The sequence below is a fragment of the Pyxicephalus adspersus genome, chromosome 9 (genome assembly GCF_032062135.1).
Source record: "Pyxicephalus adspersus chromosome 9, UCB_Pads_2.0, whole genome shotgun sequence".
Classification (NCBI taxonomy): Eukaryota; Metazoa; Chordata; class Amphibia; order Anura; family Pyxicephalidae; genus Pyxicephalus; species Pyxicephalus adspersus.
In genome coordinates, this window is record NC_092866.1 from 966,855 (window position 1) to 985,537 (window position 18,683).

General features: G+C 48.7%; 1 protein-coding gene across 2 annotated transcripts in view; it reads left to right on the forward strand.

Annotated features, from left to right (window-relative positions):
• Positions 1-18,683, forward strand: part of CDH16 (cadherin 16) — a 25,759-nt gene that overhangs the window by 1,571 nt on the left and 5,505 nt on the right. For both annotated transcript variants that reach the window (XR_011922170.1, XM_072422089.1), the window contains exons 2-15: positions 165-242; positions 1,251-1,391; positions 1,864-1,981; positions 3,471-3,614; positions 5,154-5,350; positions 7,005-7,130; positions 7,487-7,637; positions 7,757-7,969; positions 8,924-9,000; positions 9,943-10,125; positions 13,255-13,505; positions 14,115-14,248; positions 16,250-16,489; positions 17,311-17,427. Coding sequence is in view for 1 of the 2 variants with exons in the window: in XM_072422089.1 (XP_072278190.1) it covers positions 165-242; positions 1,251-1,391; positions 1,864-1,981; positions 3,471-3,614; positions 5,154-5,350; positions 7,005-7,130; positions 7,487-7,637; positions 7,757-7,969; positions 8,924-9,000; positions 9,943-10,125; positions 13,255-13,505; positions 14,115-14,248; positions 16,250-16,489; positions 17,311-17,427 (2,170 nt within the window). In the remaining variant the exon portion in view is untranslated. The remainder of the gene's footprint in view (positions 1-164; positions 243-1,250; positions 1,392-1,863; positions 1,982-3,470; positions 3,615-5,153; positions 5,351-7,004; positions 7,131-7,486; positions 7,638-7,756; positions 7,970-8,923; positions 9,001-9,942; positions 10,126-13,254; positions 13,506-14,114; positions 14,249-16,249; positions 16,490-17,310; positions 17,428-18,683) is intronic.

Below are 18,683 nucleotides of genomic sequence, written 5' to 3' on the forward strand. Positions count from 1 at the left end.
TGACTGTGGGGGACATTAGAGTGTCAGCTCCTCTGTACAGAGACTGATGGGACTGGCTCAGTGTTCTCTGTACAGCACGGGGGTATATGTCAGAGCTAAATGAATGTATAATAGTGTGTGAATCTTTTAGTGAATGTGCATGTGATGGTCTCTGTTTGGCACAGGTGGGCGTCTCTTCTCACGTGAAATGGATTCGGGTCCCTGAGAACTACAGAGGGCCCTGGCCGTGGTATCTGACCAAGGTAAGGGCACACTGGGGGGTCACAGTAAATGGAGCCATATTTGTCATGTGACTCAGTTATATGGGGGGCAGTATTAGCAGGGCTCCTCAGAGTTCAGGGAGCAGTCAGGGCTCAGACAGCTGACATAATAAATCTGCAGAGTGCCGGCCATGTGAGAGGTTTGCAGCAGGTCAGACATGACCGGTTCTCTTTGAAATGTTTTTCAGGGCCACATGTGACGAGCAGAGACATTTCTCATTGTAGCTGTTGTCACTGATGGGGTCACGGCTCCTGCTTTCATTTCCTCCAGCTGGCTCTGAATACAGTTTATATGAAGTGAGGGGTGGGGACATGTGATGATTGGGGGGCCCCTGATAATCCATTCATAGGGACACAAGGCAGCCGTGCTGATTGGAGGGTGCGAGATGTCGCCTGGGACCGACTGAGGGCCACTGTGGATTTTGTCTGTGGTGACGCAGAGAAATCTCTTCTATAATAAAATATCACTGAAAGAACCAATCAGATTGCAGAAACCATTTTCCAAGCACAAGATGGAGGATGAAAACAGACATGTGATTGGTTGTTATGGAGGGCAGTGATTCCCGGTCTGAGGGCTATAGATCCCCTCCAATGTTATGGAGGGGGGGGGGGGGGGTGCCTTGTAGTCCTGGTCTGTTTCTGGCAGGATCACCGCATGTAAATAAAGAAAGAGAGCCTGAAAAACAGAAAACTAATGCAGTCACCACCAGCAATCAGCGACATACAGATGAATCGGAGGGCCCTCCAGTGTGGCCCCCATCTCTCTGACCAGCATGGTGCCCGGCATCTGAAATTTTGCTATGGGGCCGGTGATGGGGGTAAGCGGGCGTTGTCCCCAAAATTTCACATTGGGGCCCAGTGAGGTGGCTATGCCCCGGTTGTGTCTGGATACCCCTCTACAGGCCATCATGGTGATCCCTGCCCCCACCCATTTGCCCCCTGGGCATTCCTTTTGCCCCTTGCCTCTTACCCTGACATTCTCTCCTGCAGATAGATTTGGCATTGGACGCCTGGAAGGACGCAGTGCTGGCTGGAAGTCCGGAAGGAATGTTTGAGCTGGATTCGGCCTCGGGATTTCTTTGCGCTCTCAGACCCTTCGATCGGGAGGAGAAAACGAATTACAACCTAACGGTAATCCTGATTGGCTGCTCTGTTCTATCCGCGCCCTGTGATAGGATGCTGGGCTGCTGTATAATATTATGGAGATAATTCCTCAATCATGGAATTCTGATCAGTCACAATATACTCTGACAGTCTCATATTTCAGGGGAGCTCCACCTATTATCATTAATAACCTTCGAGGGAGCTCCAATCAGTGCCTAGGCTGAGATGATGTCATCAGTCTGCTGCAGGCAGGAGGAAGCGTTTCCCCAGTCTCCTCTGTGATCAGATTGTAACTTTGTATCAGTCTCATGATGAGAGTTTTGTTTCTGCTTTGGGACCCCTCAGCTGCATCCAATGGGGCCCCTGGCTCAGAACTCCATTTGTTGGAGATATTTGGGGGATGATATTTTCCTGCAATATACAAGATGGGGAAGGGGTAAATGTTGGGGCCCCGGGCCCTCTGTGACCTTTCCTATAATTGCCTATTTTTGGCACACAGGTGATGGGCGGGGCCGAGGCGGTGACCATAATCATTGAAGTGATGGATGAAAATGACAACACGCCGGTCCTGGACCAGAAGACGCTGCATGGAGTTGTCAGCAGAGGAACCCCAGCAGGTCTATGGATCCAAATCACTAAACCCGTCCTGCCAGGGGGGAGGGGAACCCATTTCAGAAGGAGCCGGGCTGATCCTGCCAGAAATCCAGGGAGGAAACTTCCTGTCTGCCGGTTCTGGGCATTTAATGGTCACATTCACTTCACCACTACAGAACATTCCCCCAATGCTATGGAGAAGAGGAAGGTGCTCTGTAGTCCCACTTCCTGTCCTGGGGTGACAACATTGCTCCTCCGTAGATACAGTAAGTCAGTGTTGTCACCCTAGGATCACCAGATAGGAGTATGGAACCTCCAGCTAAGCGGGTGGGGGAGGGGCAGTGTGGGTTTTGGGTCAGAACATTTATTCCTGGCTGGTAATGAGGAGGAGATGGGATATTCCTGGCATTCCCTAGGTGGGATTAATTCCTCCAGTGGGGAGGGGGCCAGGGTGGGATTTTATGACCCTTTTACAGATGTCATGTGACTGCACCCACCGGCCCATTATAGCCCACTAATCTCCCCGGCCCGAGAACAACACATCCCCCACCACAGCCATTCCCGGGGGGGGCAGAGACACAAACTACAGGGGGGAATCTCACCATTGTGGGAGGAGCTGGAAGGTAATATTTTCATTCTGCACTCCCAGAGGTTGTGGCCCCTAGGGGCCCTTGGAAGATGAAGAGACCCTGTAAAGGGGGGGTATCTGGGTAACATGACAGGTTTCCTTTACATTGGGGTCAGGAGCCTGCAGAGGGCCCAGTGGCCCCCCAGCCATGAGGTGAGACGTTGGATCATTGTGGATGCAGTCAGAGGGTGAAAGATGAATTGATTCACTGTAAGGGATTCCCCGGAGCGGTGAACTGTTGATGTGGAGGAAAAGTTTACACTGGAAAGAGTCAGAAAAGTTTCCAGACCTCTGCGAGCCGCCATGACATCATAACGCAGCTATGCAGGGGGTGCAGGAACATCCCGGGAGCCCAAATCTCACAGTCAACCAGGGCAAAAGTAGACCTTGGATGTGTGGTATGAGGGTGAATGTTCAGGTGCAGATCATGTGACGTGGAGTTTGAGATGTGAATATTCCTTCCAGCTCAGAGGAAACCAATAAGGAAATCCTAAAAGTGTCTTTATTTTATAAGAGGAGCTGTCAGTCACGGTCCAATCTCCATGAATAAATCCCCAGCATGCAGGATCTTTTATTATAAAGCCGTCCTTCAGATCCACTCAGTGACTGCGCCTTGGCTAAGATGATGTCATCAGTCTGCTGCAGGCAACAGGGAGCATTTCCTTAGTCTCCTCTCCTGTAAACCCTCTGCTGTGGATTGCTGTGAGCGGTTGGTATCTGTGCATTGAGTCGATGAATAGGACAATCCCTGGGCTGTTGGGTAGGAAACCCCTGAACATCCCGTGACCCCGATATTGCCCCACAGAAATGGCCCTGGGGTCACCTCTTGGTCATACATGGGGCCTCCTCTTCATTCATCCGGTTCCTTTGTGTTCCTTTTACAGGAATCTCCTTCATGCATGTCAGGGCCACCGATGGAGACGACCCAGCCACACCGAATGCTGACTTACGCTACTCAATCATCCAATCAGAGCAGAGCTCCTTCCACATAGAGCCGAGGACCGGAGCCGTGTCACTTACCGAACAAGGTGAGTCCCTGTATATCCAGAGGGTAGCGTGGGGGGGGGCTGGGGCAGATGACCTTCCTAACCCTGTGTCACCCAGGGCCATATTGAGACTCATGGGGCCTCTGAGCAACAGGGACAGCTTTCAACTTAATGGGGCCCCATAAAAAAATTGGGGGCCCTAAATGTACAACATCCCAGCTGCTTTTGATCCCGTCAGTTGGGGCCTTGGATATGGTGGGGTCCCTGAGAAACTTTCCAGTTTGCTTTCCCCTAAAACTGCCCCTGCTAGGTAAGATTGCATTTGGTGGATCTCTCTTGATTGATATTTGGATCCAACATCCATTGGAAATCTAACGCTAAATCTGGAGGTGGTGGATGGACCAATGGTTGACCAGCATGAGACAAGAACATCCAATAGAAGATTTATCCGACTCGCTTTGGGGCCAATGCCTCCCTTCATCAGGGCTTCCATTCACCGAGTCCTATACAACGCAATGTAATAAGAGCGAGCGGAGCCCCTAATGATGACTGAGGAGCCAATACAACAACAGCCATCTGTGGCCCCCTGAACCTCCAATCACAATGGCAGCCAGGCAATCAGCATTGTCAGACGCTCGGCAATTCTCACATGACGGGTTTACCTTACCTGAGGATTATGTAAACTTTATGTTCATGAAAATAAAATAAAAATCTTCTTCGTCAATGTTTCAAGGCCTTTCGATCCGCTGTGACGGAGAGGAAATGTACAAAGGGCCACGTGTTAACCCCTCGTGTGCGGCTCGCATGTCACGTGACCAGCAACTCATCCGTACAATGCGCTTGGATAAAGCCAAGGACGGTGACAGATAATCAATACCACGGGGTCACCGGTGACTCATCGCACCGCCGTGATAGAGACGGATTGTATGAGAGGATTGGGCTCTGATTCACACTGAACATTCATCTAAAACAAAACCAGAACATTGGCGAGTGAAAGTGAGAATTCTCATTAATTAGAGAGGATTAAAGAGAACCTGTCTCTCAGGTCACCCAGGCTGTCCAGCATAAGTAGCGGCTGCAAAGTTGGGACAAACCATTTGACACCAACGGGGGGGCTACGATGATTGTTGTAGAATGGGTGAAAGTTTTATCCCCCCAAAAAAATAATATATATTGCTGTAGCTGCAGGAAAAGTGTTGGCTGGAGTTCCACATTAATTTGGTATTCACTCCATCTAGAGTCCATGTAAATCTATGAGTCCATCTACCCCCCCCCCCCCCCAAAGGTGCTGCTATCCAAGGGTGGCTACGTTCCTCCTCCATGGGTACAGTGCAGTTATTGTAGCCCCCCTAAGGCAGTCATAGTATTATCCCCCCCCCCCAAAAAAAAACATGTCCTCTGGTAATATTTTGATGTATTTGTATCTTTTTCTGTCCCTGATTGATATGTAAATGAGCGTCCTCTGTCTGAGCTCGGATTGGCCGGTGGCTGCAGTGGGCGGAGCTCAGACCCTTCAATAAATGTGCATATTGCTGTCGGTCTGATCCTCCTATTTATGGTTGTCACATTTTTTTCCTCCAGGTGTCTCTCACCTCCACCAAAGGGATGTCGGCCCGTTCAGACTCGTGGTTCAGGCCAAGGACCTGGGCGATAGTCCGATGGGATTTGTGGCTCCTGGGAACCTGGAAATTATTGTGGCGGAAAACACCTGGAGAGCTCCCGGCCTGGTGCCCATTCCTGAGAATCGGAGAGGAGAGTATCCCTACCTGATAGCTGAGGTAAGTGGGCCGATCTGATGGTTAATGGGGGAGGGGTTGTACCTGTGGACAGTTCGGTCAATGGAATTTATTTACTAAAGAAATTTATATTTTCCTCAAGGTGAATCATTCCCCTGCAAAGGACAATTCACTCAGCTTAGTAAATGTGTGGATAGTTCATATCCAATCACCTGGAGAGGGATTTGTAAATCGGGACCTTTACTAAGCTCAGTGAAATGTCTCCTGCAGGGGGAATGTTATTCACTCTGCTATGTGAACAATGTTTCTAACAGGAAGTAAAGGGAAATCTCCCAAATGTGACAAACGTGGCAGGAAGGGATCAAATCTTTCCCAGATCCCCTAAATAAAACAAAATGATGGGAAATACGGAAATCATGCGAATATCATTCCTGGGTGCAGAGATCTGAGCACTGGTATAGTTTATTACTAGAATAGTGGGGTTCCCCTTAAATCCCCCCCCCTCGATTCCATACCTGGAGCTCATCCCCCCTCCCTGTACCATACCTGGCTACTTGCCCCATTCACCATGGGGGGGGGGGGGGGGGCAAGTAATAATAATTATAATGTACCATGAAATGACCCCCCCCAGGATAGGTTCTGCCCAAATATTAACCCCTCGCTGGCCCAGCTCCTCTCCCTGTGTCCCCAGGGATATAAAGTGAGGGATGTTCAGGATTTCAGGATAATGTTGGGAAACCCCTCAGCTGTGGAAAATTCCCCAAATGTTATTGTAAACTATTATAAATATGTTAAACAAGGTGGAGGAGCCCAGGGGCCCCATCCAGGCGGCCATTATAATCATCAACATAGAGGAGAAGAAGGGGAACTGAACGATGGTATCATCACTGGGGCCCCCCGTTCCCTTTCTAAGGGGTCCCACCACCAATATCTGATAGTCCGTCCTTCAGTGTCACCGCTCAGACACAACAGGCCACGTTGTAGAAATTGGGGGGGATTTAGGAAAACGGGGTTCAGGGCAAATATGAAATAGGGGCCCCAAATACACAACATTCCAGCTCCTGCACCCCCCAGCCATTCTGTCATTTGGGGGCCCTGGGAATGAAGAATTCTCAAAGTGGCCCCCTCTTCCCCATTTGTCAGCAATGATTGTTTCAGTGACAATTATTGATCCCCTGTACAAGGTTTAACCAGCTTCCTAATCGCTGTTTTCTGATTGGCTGTCCTGCTGAATGGCGCCTTATATGGATTGCTAGTGAAGTGCAGGAAACCAGGGCAGCCAATCACATCGCAGCATTCAGCTGTTTTGTTACAATGTTACAGTGAGTGACAGCTGATTGGCTGCTCTCAGGTTCCATACAATTCCAATGATTATCTGATACATTGTAACACAAACCCTTGTCCCCTCCCCCATTACCCAAAACACAAAAATGAATACTCGGATGTGATTGGCTGAACAAATTAGAAGTTTTTGCGCTCCTTTTCCTTGCATTATTATTTCCACAATTTTATGTTATCACATTATGTTATAATGAAATTATGGCGACCGACCTTCTGTGTGCAACCCAAAACACCGCCAAGTGTCGATGCTGCCCCATGTGTAGAAATCACCCCTGGGGTGTGACAATCTTGCCCCTGGGTTGGTGCCGGGTGACCGGGTCTGCACCGTATTCTAAAGCCTTGTGTGATGTCACAGGTGCACTGGAACAGTACGGAGGTCGCCTATGAGGTGTCAGGAAATGATATCGGGGATCTGTTCATGGTCGATCAGAATGGGAATATTTATGTCACCGAAGAACTGGACCGGGAGAGACAATCCGAGGTGAGAGAATTCTTTGTCACATTTACCGAATTCTAAAAAGTTAGAAAGTGGAACTTTGCAAGTCTCCATGAATCCTGAATTGTCACAATATTCACTGACAGTATCATATTTCAGGAAAACTCCACTATTTATCATTAAAAAGCCGTTCATGAACTCCAGTCATTGGCTTTGTCTGGGCTAAGAGGATGCCATCAGTCTGCTGCAGGCAGGAGGAAGCATTTCCTCAGTCTCCCCCAGTGATCAGACTGCAATCACTAAGTGGGGGGCCGCAGCAGAGGCTGATCTGTGTCAGACATTTGTGAACTGCACATCAGGATGAAATGATTGTCATGACTCTGATCCTCTTTGCTCTTCAGTATCAGATCAGAGTGTCGGCCCTGAACGCTGATGGCCTCCTGTACAGTGAGCCCTTACACATGACAGTCACTGTGACCGATGAGAATGACAACCCACCGATGTTCACCCAAAGCACCTACCACGTGGAGATTACAGAGGCTGCAAAGAAAGGTTTGTACAGCAGGGCTGGGGGTCCAGGGCATAGAAGATCGGAAGCTCTGATTGGTGGTTACATCTCAGGCCATCGTCCAGGTGAGATGCGGTGTGAGGATTTCTTCTCCCTATTGCAGGTTCTCTCCTCCTGGAACTGAAGGCAGAGGATGGAGATGACCCCAAAACTCAGAATGCAGAGATTGTATATAACATTGAGAGCCAGGAGCCCAGAGATGGCTTCTTCCATATAGGAGGGAACAGTGGGCAGGTGACCCTGCTGGAGGACAGCCCGGAGCCCAACACATACACCCTGGTAGTCTCTGCCACTGACCGGGCTGGGGAACTGGGAGGTAAGTGATTTCTAAGGGGCCCCAGGGAAGGCTGAGTATGTAAGAATGGAAAATTATAAAGTCTTATTGATACTGAGCTCCTCCCCTGCAGAACCACATTAGTACAAAGCTCCTCCCCTGCAGAGCCTCATTGGTTCTGTGCTCCTCCCCTGCAGAACTACATCAGTACTAAGCTCCTCCCCTGCAGAGCCTCATTGGTTCTGTGCTCCCCCCTGCAGAACCACATTAGTACTGAGCTCCTCCCCTGCAGAACCACATTAGTACTGAGCTCCTCCCCTGCAGAACCACAATAGTACTGAGCTCCTCCCCTGCAGAACCACATTAGTACTGAGCTCCTCCCCTGCAGAACCACATTAGCACTGAGCTCCTCCCCTGCAGAACTACATCAGTTCAAAGCTCATCCCCTGCAGTGCCTCATTGGTTCTGTGCTCCCCCCTGCAGAACCACATTAGTACTTAGCTCCTCCCCTGCAGAACCACATTAGCACTGAGCTCCTCCCCTGCAGAACTACATCAGTACTAAGCTCCTCCCCTGCAGAGCCTCATTGGTTCTGTGCTCTTCCCCTGCAAAGCTTCATTGGTACAAGGCTCCCCCCTGCAGGACCTCATTGGTTTTATTGGTTCTGTGCTCCTCCTTTGTAGAGCTTCATTCGTACTATGCTCCCCCCTGCAGGACCTCATTGGTACTACACTCTTCCCCTGCAGAACCATATTAGTACTGAGCTCCTCCCCTGCAGAACTACATCAGTACTAAGCTCCTCCCCTGCAGAGCCTCATTGGTATTGTGCTTGTTTTTCTGTCTTCCCTACCTTATTGTAATTCAGTCAGGGATTTCTGTCCCATTGGCCCCTAGATAATCCCCAATACCAGCAATATAATAAAGCTGTAAATCTTCCCTCCATTCTGGGGTTGGTGAAGGTGAGATTATTCCATTGTTCTCTATTTTCCCTTCCAGGACTGACAGGGACCTGCACAGTGACCATTGAAGTGAAGGATGTGAATAACAACCCACCAGTCTTTGTTCAGAACCAGGTAAGAAACTTGGCGATCCTGCCAGTAACACACTTCCTGTTATAAGCTGACAACACAGCACAGAACTGCAGACCCCCCCCCCCCTTCTTCTCCATATACCAATGTAGGGGGGGGGGGGGGGGTTAGTCCTTGGAGATTGCTGGAAACAATGTAACTGATAAGCACAGGAAGACATCAGCTCATTGCATTTCTGGCAGGATCAACAGAACGTCAGCTTGGATAAAAACATTTTAGTGAATTGTTAATGAAATCTCCGGCTCCTGGATGAACAATGTGTGAATCTCAGTGTCAGGGATACGGGGGATGGTGCCTGAGCCAGGGAACATGGTGTCCCCGGGAGCCTTTTCATTGAGATTGCTTTTATTCATCTTTACTTGGTGAATATATTGTGTGAATCTCTCCCACTGCTCTCATCATCACCTGTTGAGTAGTTTGTGATTCATGGCACCTTATCCGGGAAGATGAATCTTTTATTACACCCACAGCCTGGATGAATCTCTGTGTGTGGTGTGGGGCAAATCCCCCGGGTGGGGGTAGGTACAGGGGGCAGCAGTGCAGGAGCGGGGGATTGTGGGAAAGGGGGCAGCCATATTGGATGAGGAATGTTATATCGATGGGTCTGATCAGTAATGATAATGGAGCTTGCTGATTGGTCGTAATATTTGGATGGAATCAGGAAGCCGGTCGATCAGGATTTATGGATTGTACGATATTCCACAGATTGGGCTGTGTGTAGGGAGGGATCTGGAGGATGGAGACATTGGCAATACATAGATCAGCTTCCCAACCAGGGCTCCTCCAGGGGGCGCTAGGGGTTCCTGGGGCAATGAGCAGTTTGTGCCTCTCAGTATAATAATTATACCCTGGGGGGAGGGGGTGCCCCATATGATAATAAGGTGCAGAATATAAAATATTGCCATTTCTGTTGATTTATTTTCCCAGTTTGCCCCCTTCATCATTGCTGAAGATTCTGCCCCCGGGGCCCTCGTTGTGACACTTACAGCGGCTGATGATGATGTGCAGATGGTGAATAAAGCTGCGGAGTTCTCTGTGCTGTCCGGGAATGAAGATGAAACCTTCGGGATTAAATCCAATGAGAACGGCGTCAGCATCTTCCTGGAAAAGGTAAATGTTAAAGGGTAACTCCGGCCAATCACACACCGGATAACAAGAGAACCAAGCTTGTAAATAATATGTGTTACATCTTTATGGTCAGATATATAAGCAGGTTATAGGAAAATAGTGAGGAGTGATTCAGCCAGTGACTACCGGCCTCTATGTGTCCCACGTCATCAGCAAAGAGGATTCTGATCTGGTACTTGTAGTCCCACCATTGTGTGGGAGATGTGGGCACCGGTGGGCACCACTTATTGATTGGCATGGCATCTGCATGGTCAGTCCCCACCCTGCGTGCCAATCATCATCTTTCAATGATCAGACCAATCACCCCTTACCTGGGCAGCAGTTTGATTTCCGGCCCCTGGCCCCCGGCCCCTGTGTCTTCCAAAGTTCCAGCATCCTCACTATTTCCTGTGTCACCGGGAGCCCTTTCCAGGATTCTGGGGTCCTTAAGACTTCCTGTGTGACCCCCAGGGATCTTGAGTGACCACCGTGTCCCTGTAAGTCCTCTGAGTTCCCAGTGACCCCGATGTTCCGGACTGCCCCCAGTATGAAGCTGAACAGCAAAGAAATAACAACAATAAATAAATGGCCTCAGATAAAAAAAATCTAGCCCAGCTTTTGCTGCAACATGCAACTTTTAGCCAAAGATTTCCCTTGCAGTACTTTTTTTCTGCCAATAGATGTCCCCACTCTGATGGGCAACCCACTATATCTGAGCCCAGAACACTTTGGACCTGCCCCCAGCCTGTGATTGGACATTGCAAGAAGAATCAGCATCCCTATTGCTCTCTCCTATCAGGATTGGCTCCTTGTGCTGCTTCTTCTCTCACACTCAAGCCCTGCTGTACAGGGGGTGATACAATAACAAATCCAATTACTGAGGTGTTATACAGAGCGGCATTGGTTGTCTGTTTTATGGGCTTTATTCTCTGTTAGGATATTGATGATTATTGAGGATTTATGGCCCTGCACTGCTTCTATTCCTGATGTGATCTGTCAGAGATTTCCTCTGACGCAGAATTCAGCAGGGCCGGCCGGCTCCTCTAATTAGACGTTTTGTTCCTCGGTGCGCTGATGACACAAAAGCGGGAAATGTCTCAGAGCTGAGCGAGATCTTTAATAATGAAATAAAACATTGCGGAGAATTGATGGAGCCCGGGGGACAGGGGGGGTAAATGTCCCTCATCGACCCTCTGACTCACATCGGGAACATCGGCCTCTGACGTCATCCCGCGTGACGAGCGTTCCCCTCTAATACCGCTCACTGCGGGGACATCGAGGACAAAATCTCCGTCACATAATCAATACAGAAATCTTAAATGTCAGGGAGGGCACTGGGGGGGCAACACAAAAATATCAGAAATGGCGCTCCCAGCACTGCGTGGCCTTTTCTATGGCGCCCATTGTACAATGCGTGGCCTCTTCTATGGGGCCCATTGTACAATGCGTGGCCTCTTCTATGGCGCCCATTGTACAATGCGTGGCCTCTGCTATAGGGCCCATTGTACAATGCTTGGCCTCTGCTATGGGGCCCATTGTACACCTCTGCTATGGGGCCCATTGCACATTGCTTGGCCTCTGCTATGGGGCCCATTGTACAATGCGTGACCTCCTTTGTAATATTCAGATTTTCCTGCTCCCCTTTGGTGATTCAGCCTCCGTTATTTTTGCCTCCGTATTACTTCTCCAATCTATTGCCCCGCCTCCCCTGTAATGTCCCGCCCCTATTTATTGTACAGAGCTGCGTAACATGTTGGCGCTATATAAATCTTGCTTATTAATAGTAATATTTCTGTTCTGCGGTGCTCGGCCTCCTCCGTGTATTCCCAATGTATTGTGTAGCCTCCTCACCCTCCCCCATAACTCTCAGATCAGCCATTGGCCCCTGTGCCCCCCACCTGATGGATTTCCCAGGGGTCAGGTAGCTGTGTTGGGATATCCTAGAAGTGACCATATGGGGGAGACAAACAATTGCCCTGATGGATAGAAATGACAATATATTTGTATGATGCCTGTGGTCCCCCCTGTGGCCGCACCTTGGGGGCATTTCTTTGACCCTCAGGGGGCTATCTGCTCCTCCATCATGTGGCACAGATGTGTGGGGGATAATCCCGGGATTACCAATTGGAGATGATGGGAATACAAATCAGGGGATATTGGGGGAGTCTGGTGATCCATCATCGGGGACACAACCCTCCTCCATGGCCACCCCTATCCTGGCACCATGACGTCAGGAAAGAATCCGAAAAATCCGGGATTATTGGAGGCGATGGTGTAGGGATCACCAATGCAACCATAGAAATTACTATGGGGCCCGAATGTGGGTAGGGCCCCCAGGAACCCGACATTTGCTGACAGTTATAGAATTTTTATGAACACACATAATACAATACAAATTCTGTCCTTTTCATGGTCAGGGGGCTGCAGACGGGGGGGGGGGGCACAATATTGACCCCACCTGCCCCCCCTTCACAGTTACATTGTATCATAATAACTAATAACTAATCTGCATATTTAAAGAGGCAGCAACCCCCGAGATCCTCCAATCAGTTACATTGCAATCTTTTTTATTTCCTGTTGGAATTTCCCCCAGCACCCTTCAACCAGCGCCATATTTATTCTCTTTCCTCTCAGCTCCCCTCTATCTATTTCTCCTTTCATTTCGACTCATTGAAACCTCTCAGCATTCACCGCCCCACCGCGTCCATAAAGCGCCACAAATTCAGAAATCTGGAAAAATTCTGCATCCGTTTAGAGGTGTTCAGCCCCTGCAGCACCAAATTGGCACTTTGTAGCGGCGAGGGGGCGTAAAGATGGCGGCCCTGGGGTACGGAGGAGGCGTTTGGGGGGGAAACTGCTGCAAGTTACCGATCTGCAGGTGGGGAGCCGCCAAATCCTCCTGTACACCGCAGGGGGAAATACTGAAATGTCTTCTAACTGCTGCATGAGAGCGGTTATATGGGACAATGTACAGATACCGGGAATTACCCCCCCCCCCCCCCCCGGTACAGGACAAGAGAAGTGGTACTGTGCAGAGTCCATACATACAGAATAAGAACTGATACTGAGAATTACCATTAGGGAAGTGGTACTGTGCACATAATATTAATGTATTCTATTCTCCGGTTGCAGGGTTTGGACTATGAGCAGCTCTCGGAATATCACCTGGTGGTAGCGGTGAGGAATGCGGTGGAGCTTTGTGGGGCAGAATATGGGCCCAGCTCTACGGCCGCCATTATTATTATTGTCGGTGATGTCAATGAGCCTCCGGTCTTTACTCTGGAGAAATATGAAATCCAAATTCCAGAAGATGCTCAGCCTGGGGCGGTCATAGTGACTGTGAGAGCCACCGATCCCGACATCCACAACCAGACCAATCTAAGGTAAGTGTGTAGGTGGGTGGGCACCCCTGGTGGTGAGATCATGTATTGCAGATATTATTTTTCAAATGTTTAACAAATGTGGAACTGGAAAATCTGAAGTTTTATATTCACCCAGAGATACACTTACAGGATCAATTCACCCATCATAATCTGCATCTCCCATGCAGAAGAAATAATAAATTATGAATAGAAATTGGAAGTGTTCAGTTACCATCGACCCAAACTATATAAATATCTCTCTGCAGAGCTAGAAATTCCCCCAATACACGATCAATAAATGTGATTGGTGGAGGGAAAGAGACAGCAGATCAAATTCTTTGCACACCACTATAGTATATGTCAGAGCTATATAAATGTATAATAATAGTGTGTGACTGTGGGAGGACATTAGAGTGTCAGCTCCTCTGTACAGAGACTGATGGGACTGGCTCAGTGTACTCTGTACAGCATTGCGGTATATGTCAGAGCTATATAAATGTATAATAATAAGGTGTGACTGTGGGGGGGGGGGGCATTAGAGTGTCAGCTTCCCTGGCTCAGTGTTCTGTACATCGCTCCGGTATATGTCAGAGCTCTGTAATACATCCTTCTCTCTTGTCGGTTTTGCAGGTATGGTATGAGAGGTGACGGCAGGAATTGGTTGTCCATCCAGGAGGATTCTGGGGAAATCCAGTTGCGGCGCCCCCTGGACAGAGAGCAGTATGGTGACACGTATAGCGTGCAGGTCACGGCGCAGGAGGCGGGTGGGTCATCTATTAACCCTGTAATGTCTGAATGCGGAGTTAATACAACATTTCTTCCTTTGTTCTGCACCTTTCTCTTTATATCAGAGCTGTAGGTAAGTGGATTTTATTCCTTCCCTCACCCGCTGGCCCTATCACAATTTTTATCACTGCAATCATTTCCTGGGATGGGGTTCTTCTTTAAAGAGGACCTGCTGGATAACAAAATACCTGTGTGAGACTCCTCAGGTGGAGGCTGCCATTCTCTCGCCCTCCTTGTATCATACACAGGCAGAATCTATCTGCGGCTTCTCACCCAGCTCCATGACCGGTTCTCTTTACCAGGATTTTCGATGCTCCAGAAATAGCGCCGATCCCGCTGGGCCTTTCATTGTTTAATATTTTATTTTAGGAAGCTGACTCAGAATGTGAACCTGGATCACCTTGCAGACTCCTTTAACCCTTCCATGTCAGAGCTCATTAGTGCGGGTGGCTCCGCAGAAAGGGGGCCCAGCCCTGGAGGGGTTAATGGTGCCCGCTGGGCCGGTGATGTCATGTGGTGTAAATGGCTTGTTTATTGCGCTGATTTGTTCCAGATGATTCACAACGCCATGATGTCATCTCGGTATAATAGGACGGCTCAGCCTTACCTGGCCGTTCATTGCTGTTCATTATGCTGTTCACATAATCACATCACATGCTGATTGGCTGCTTTCTATAAGGGGGCGGGGCCATTGCAATGGGCCTGTGACTCGGGTCAATGTGCTTTAAACATCTGACAAATCTTCTTAGGGCCCCGGGAATAATATTGTACCTGGTGGTCCTGGGACCGCTCACCTGTCCAGGGTCACATGATCTGAGATCCTGAATGAGAGGGTTCTCCAGGTATACACACTCCATGCATACAAAGCAATCATCCACGGTCACCCCACTGCCCATGGGGACCCCAACATTCCATCATGGCAAAGACTAAACACAGCCAAATCCTAACCAATCACAGGATGTTACCTGGGGAAAGAGGACCTGTCACTGATCTACATACAGTACAATGTAAAGTAGATAATCATAGCTATTCATAGCCACCTACCCCAATGCCAACCATGTGACCACCATGTCAGGTTTGGGGTGAGGATTAGGAGTAGGAGAGGGGTAAATGTTAGGGCTTTGTGATGGCAGCTCAATCAGCCTCAACCAGAAAATTCAGCGGTAGAATTGTGTGATCAGTGTGACACCACATAACGAATATCGGAGAGAAGAAAGATCAGAAGACCAAAAATTATAATTTTATCCAATTCTCTAATTTACAGAATTCTGATGGTTTTCTGTGAATTCAGTGATCTGACATTCAGCCAACATCAGTACCAACACCCCGGAGTTTCCCTTTAGTCTCTCCCACACATAACGATCCCCCCAATTCTATGTCCACCTGTGGGGCCCATTCACAGCCAGGTGTTGGACGCTGAAAGGGGAAATCCCGACTGAAGCTTTATTTCTGTTTCAAATCTCCATCACTCGCAGAGCCAATAAAGCTAAATTATCCCGATTGCTGCATTGTTCAGCTCTGAATCCAAATAAAGATTTCCAGAAATGAGCGGAGTACAATGGCGGCCTGCGAGGGAATCACCGCAACTAAACAGCAAAGACTCAAATCCATAAAGGGGAACTCTAACAAAATCCTATTATTCTGTATGTATGGACTCTGCACAGTACCACTTCCCTTGTCCTGTACCCCGAGTGTAATTCTCGGTATCTGTTCTCTGTATGTTTGGACTCTGCACAGTACCACTTCCCTTGTCCTGTACCCCGAGTGTAATTCTCGGTATCTGTTCTCTGTATGTAGTAGTACTTCTCAGTACATTACATTGGGTGGAGACATTCTAGTTGGGGTCCCTCAGGGGCCCCAGTATAGCTGCCCCCCAGTAGTGTTGCTCTATTGGTGGAATGAATAGAACAATGCAGCATGTTAACCCTTTGCATGCTTTGCTCCCCGTGGCACTGTAACCCTGCGATGATCTCTTTCAGGTGATGGGGGATTGTCAGGCTCAGCAGATCTGGTGATCCAAATCCTGGACGTCAATGATAACATTCCGGTCCTAGTTGGAGATTACAGCTCTGAATATTTCTGCACCCCGAGGAGGGAGGAGCAGAGAACCCTCATCCGGGCATGGGATAAAGATTCACCCGAGAACAGCGCCCCCCTCACATTCACTTTACCCAATGAAGCAGCACTGCGGAGCCAATGGATGCTGACTGCCATTAATGGTACATAAATCATGCATGAGGGTCTAACACGGCTTTTCTCAAACCTTTTAACATGGAATCCCCCCACAGTAATTTCCGGCCTCGGGGAACCCCTGATAATGATGTTTAAATAAGATATGAGATGAGAAGAAAGAAATGGTGCACTGGGTGAATGATGCACAGGGCTGTCTGTGACTCCATCATTCCCATTAATAATAAAAGGAAGGATATGTGTAATGTTCTCTCAGTGGTGGTCAGTGGGGGAAGGATCCCCTTTGATGGGGAGTGGGAGAAGGATCCCCTTTGATGGGGAGTGGGAGAAGGATCCCCTTTGATGGGAGAAGGATCCCCTTTGATGATGAGTGGGGGAAGGATCCCTTTGGTCAGTGGGAAAGGACCATCATAATTTTGTAGTCACAGGAGGAAGGATCTTCTTACATTATAGGGGGATGGGTCCCTTACGTTGGTATAAATTGGGTGTGGGACCCCTTACAGATCTCTGAGATCCACCAATCCCTGGTTATGGAATGTTGGTCTAACATTTAGGTGTCACCATGATGTAGGGAATGATAGATTTCCAGCTGATGTTCGGGGGTGTATCACAATGTGCTGGTATTAAATACCACTGACCCTGTATATTACCCCCCAGCACACAGAGGGTTAAGGATCTATAGTAATCTTGGTATATCTGCGGTCTCATGGTGACGGTGATCGTCCTATCAGTAATTGCCGTGTGCTCAGCAATCTTTGCTCTGAGCGGAGACATTAAGGTTGTGATGTTCTGTTTGTACATTCGCTGTTTCCTCTGCCAATAATTCGATTCTCATTTTATTACCCCGCAGGGACAAACGCTTATCTGTCAATGAGGAGCCGTCACCTGGAGCCCAAAGTCCACCAAGTGCCCATCATCATCACCGACAGCGGGGCCACACCGCAGAGCAAACGTGTGCCCATCACAGGTACCGTGCCCAGCAGGCATTATGGAAGCTTAGAAAGTCTCTGTCCTTATAAAGAGGACCTGTCAGATTGATGTGTGGGGGCACCAAATGGCCCTTTCATTTCTCTAGGATCAATGCCACAAGCCAACACATTTTGGGTGCTAAGATGCCCCCCTACTTGGCAAAGCCTCCATTAGTGGCAGTCCTGGGGCAGAGGGCATCACTGGATGATCCAACTAATAAAACATTTCTGCTGGGATTCCATGGCTGCATACACAAGTCAGCGCTGTTTTTGTATATTTGCCCAGAGCTGTATAATAACAATATTTTGGCGGCCGATGCTTCTAATAATAGAGTGTTATGAGCTCGGCAGGCTGCACGTCTTCTGCTCAGCTACGGGCAATTATTCTAGTCCTGGGCACCCCAAAAACTCCAACATACAGCAATAAAGGGAATTGTGTGAGGACTTATGGGGGTGCAAAGCTTCACAGACCACCAATCAGCTGCTCACGTTCTGTCCTATAAACCAACCAATCATTATATTGCAAAATAAGCAAAAATTCTGCATTGACTTATATTATATAATTTGGGATGCTGACCAGCATGCAGCCAGTGAAATCAAAGGCCCAAATCTGCTTCCTTTTTTAAGGTTTATTGAAGTATTTAGACCAAATGATTAACACGACAGCTGGGCAGCGGAGGATTCTTTTAATTTTCCATATAAAGTCTAAAAAGAGAATCTTTTCTCTGAATTTCACATTCCTCAGACACTTTCTATGTGTAAACATTTCATGGCCGAGCCATTTATCCTGCTTGTTATTCAGTCCTCAGATGGAACCACTGATTGGGTTTGTCATGGAAACAATTCTGCTCTATCCAATCCCATCTCCCGGTGCACAAAGGAGACAAATTCTCACCGAGTGCTGACCCAAAGGTGCCGAGAGCGATCCAATAATGTACCCAAGCAACGCTCCCAACACTCTGCCCCTCTGCCCCCTATACCTGACCCCCTAAATACCCAAACCCCTCCCATCCCCCTATACCTGACCCCCTAAATACCCAAACCCCTCCCATCCCCCTATACCTGACCCCCTAAATACCCAAACCCCTCCCATCCCCCTATATCTGACCCCCTAAATACCCAAACCCCTCCCATCCCCCTATACCTGACCCCCTAAATACCCAAACCCCTCCCATCCGCCTATACCTGACCCCCTAAATACCCAAACCCCTCCCATCCCCCTATAAGTGACCTCTTATAGACCCAAACCCCTCCC